Genomic DNA, 2,693 nt, shown 5'->3' on the forward strand with positions numbered 1-2,693 from the left:
CAGAGAGCGTGGCATCTGGTGGTACGCGTGTCGTGTATTAGATTTTGTCTATTGTTTCAGGACTCGCTTCAAGTGCGCGGGTGCGACGAGTCACTTTTTTTCTTTTTGGGTCGCGCTGACCGTCTTTTGTTCCGTGCGAGTACGTCGCGCGGAGCATAAACTTTGCATTGATTCTTTGTTTTGTGGGTGTCTCATCCTTATCAGCCCCCCTAGTTTTTTGGGTATTTGTAGAAGAACCTAAAAACTGTAAACATGAGAGGGAAATAATTAGTGTAAACGGAGTTTGTATTGCTTCATCAATAGGGTTACATATTCTTGGCCATTGGCCTTGTTACATGAAAAAAAAAACAAAAGAAAAGTCTTAAAATGAAAAAGGTGCGGCGGTGAGCTTTATTGATAGTATTGCCTCATGTGTTCGGCGTTCCAAGGGTGCGTGAATACGAGGCCCTCTATGTTTTCAAGCTCGTAGGTGCCACCGTGTATGGCTCTGTGCAAACGGTGCGGACCTTCTCAGTTGGGACCCAAGACTCCAGCTCCTTTCACCTGGGTATTTTGGAACACCCTTCTCAGGACGAGGCTCCCATCTGCAAACTTTTGCAGCTTGACTTTCGAATTATAGTATTTCTCGACCTTCATTTTTTGTGCGACGAGGCGAGTCAGGGCCTCTATCCTTCTTTCTTCTATGAGGTCGAGCTCAAGCCTCATTGCCTCGTCGTTATTGTCTTCCTCAAATGCTTCGATACAGAAATTCAGGAGCTTGGTTTTGATGGGGACCACGGCCTCGATGCCATACGCGAGGGCAAATGGAGTTTCCCCAGTTGCATTCCGCTCGGTCATCCGGTATGCCCACAAAACCAATGGGAGCTCGTCGGCCCATACTCATTTCCTCTCCTCCAACTTCTTCTTCAAGTTTTCCTTTATCTCCTTGTTCCCCGCCTCTACCTAGCCATTTTCCTGCGGATGCCGAGGGGAGGAGAACGTCTTGCTAACCTTCAACTGCTTGCATATGTCGCGGACGCGTGCGTTGTCGAACTGATTGCCGTTGTCTGTCACGATCGATACGGGGATCCCAAAGCGGCAAATGATATTCTTCCTGATGAAGTTGATTGTGTTTTCCTTTGTGATGTTCACTAGCGGCTTCGCTTCTACCCACTTGGTGAAATAATAGATCACGATGATCGCATGCTTGTATTGTTATGGGGCCGTGGGTAATTCACCGATGAGGTCGATTCCCCACTTAGCGAAGGGCCGACGCACAATGATTGTGCACAGTGGTGCTGGCACCTGGCACAAGACATGAGCGAACCTTTGGCATTTGTCACACGTTTTGGCCCACTCGTGAGAGTCCTTTCTCCAAGTCGCCCAAAAATACCCGAGCCTCATGAGCTTCACGGCTAAGGACTGTCCGGCGGCATGGTTTCCGCACAGGCCTTTAGTGGACCTCGCGAAGCATGTTCTTCGCTTCGCCGTCACTCAAGCTTCATAGTAATGGCATCAAGTATCCCCTCTTGAACACGGTGTCCCCATTCATGGTGTACTTTGCTGCCAAGCTTCTCAGCTTTCTCACCTCCTCTTTGTCTTCAGGCACGGACTGTCACTTGAGGTATTCTACTAACGGCGTTATCCATGACGGGGGCAGTACGTCATCGATCACCCCTATGTTGCCTCTCGAGACGTAGGGTCAGGTTAGTACCTCGATCGGGATGTTACCTTCGCCTTCCTCGTCTATCCCTGATGCCAGGTGCGCCAAGGCGTCAGCTTCAGCGTTTGCCTCGTGAGGGACTTGTACGATCTCGAACCACCAGAGAGCCTCGAGACTCCTTTGTGTTATTGACAGGTACGCAATCCTGCTGGGTTCCTTGGCCGCGTAGTCACCCTTCACCTGATTCACAATGAGTTGCGAATCACAATGAATGCGTAGGTTTTGGACTTCCATCTTCTGTACTAGCTCCAGTCCCACGATCAAAGCTTTGTACTCCACATCATTGATTGAGGCCTTGAACTCGAAACACAGGGCGTACCTCAATTTTTCCCCATCGGAATTTGTGAGCACAACGCTGGCTCCAGCCCCCCGAGCGTTTGACGCACCGTCCACATGCAGTTCCCATACTAGCCCTATCGGGCAGCTAGCTCTTTGCTTTGATGACCCATTGGTGTCGCCTTCTTTGGTGTCCTTGTTTACTTCCATTGTTCCTTCCTCTTCTTTCTTGTCCTGCTCAGGCCGAGGCATGCACGAGAACTCTGTTACAAAGTCGGCGAAGGCCTGACCTTTGATGGCCGTCATCTACTGGAATTCGATTCCGTATTCGCTAAGCTCTTGTGACCAGATGGCCATTCGTGAGGATGTCTGTTTTTGTAGCACTTTCTCGATAGGATGTCCCGTGCGCGCCGTGACCGGATGTGCCTAAAAATAAGGGCGTAACTTTCTCGCGCTCATCACAAGGGCGAGAGATAGCCTCTCAATTTCAGGGTATCGAATCTTGGCATTGAGGAGTGCTTTGCTAACGTAATATACCGACCATCAAACCTTGTCTTCCTCACATATTAGGACCGCGCTCGCTGCCCTATCGGAAACCACGAGGTATATGAACAAGCTCTCGCCGTCTTTAGGCTTTGACAGGAATATGGGTGAGCCGATGTAGTCTTTCATCTTGCGGAATGCCTTTCGCATTCCTATGTCCACTGAAACACTT

General features: G+C 49.7%; 1 protein-coding gene across 1 annotated transcript; it reads right to left on the reverse strand.

Annotated features, from left to right (window-relative positions):
* Positions 1-1,480: 1,480 nt before the first annotated feature.
* Positions 1,481-2,284, reverse strand: LOC149401711 (uncharacterized). The gene is made up of 2 exons (XM_089610851.1): positions 1,694-2,284; positions 1,481-1,591 (listed from the first exon to the last, which is right to left on the reverse strand). Exons 1-2 carry the CDS (start codon positions 2,282-2,284, stop codon positions 1,481-1,483), a joined length of 702 nt encoding a protein of 233 aa, XP_089466977.1.
* Positions 2,285-2,693: the final 409 nt, after the last annotated feature.

Source organism: Urtica dioica, chromosome 4 (genome assembly GCF_054948205.1).
Source record: "Urtica dioica subsp. dioica isolate 48M chromosome 4, U.dioica_male_clone48M_v1_H2, whole genome shotgun sequence".
Lineage (NCBI taxonomy): Eukaryota > Viridiplantae > Streptophyta > Magnoliopsida > Rosales > Urticaceae > Urtica > Urtica dioica.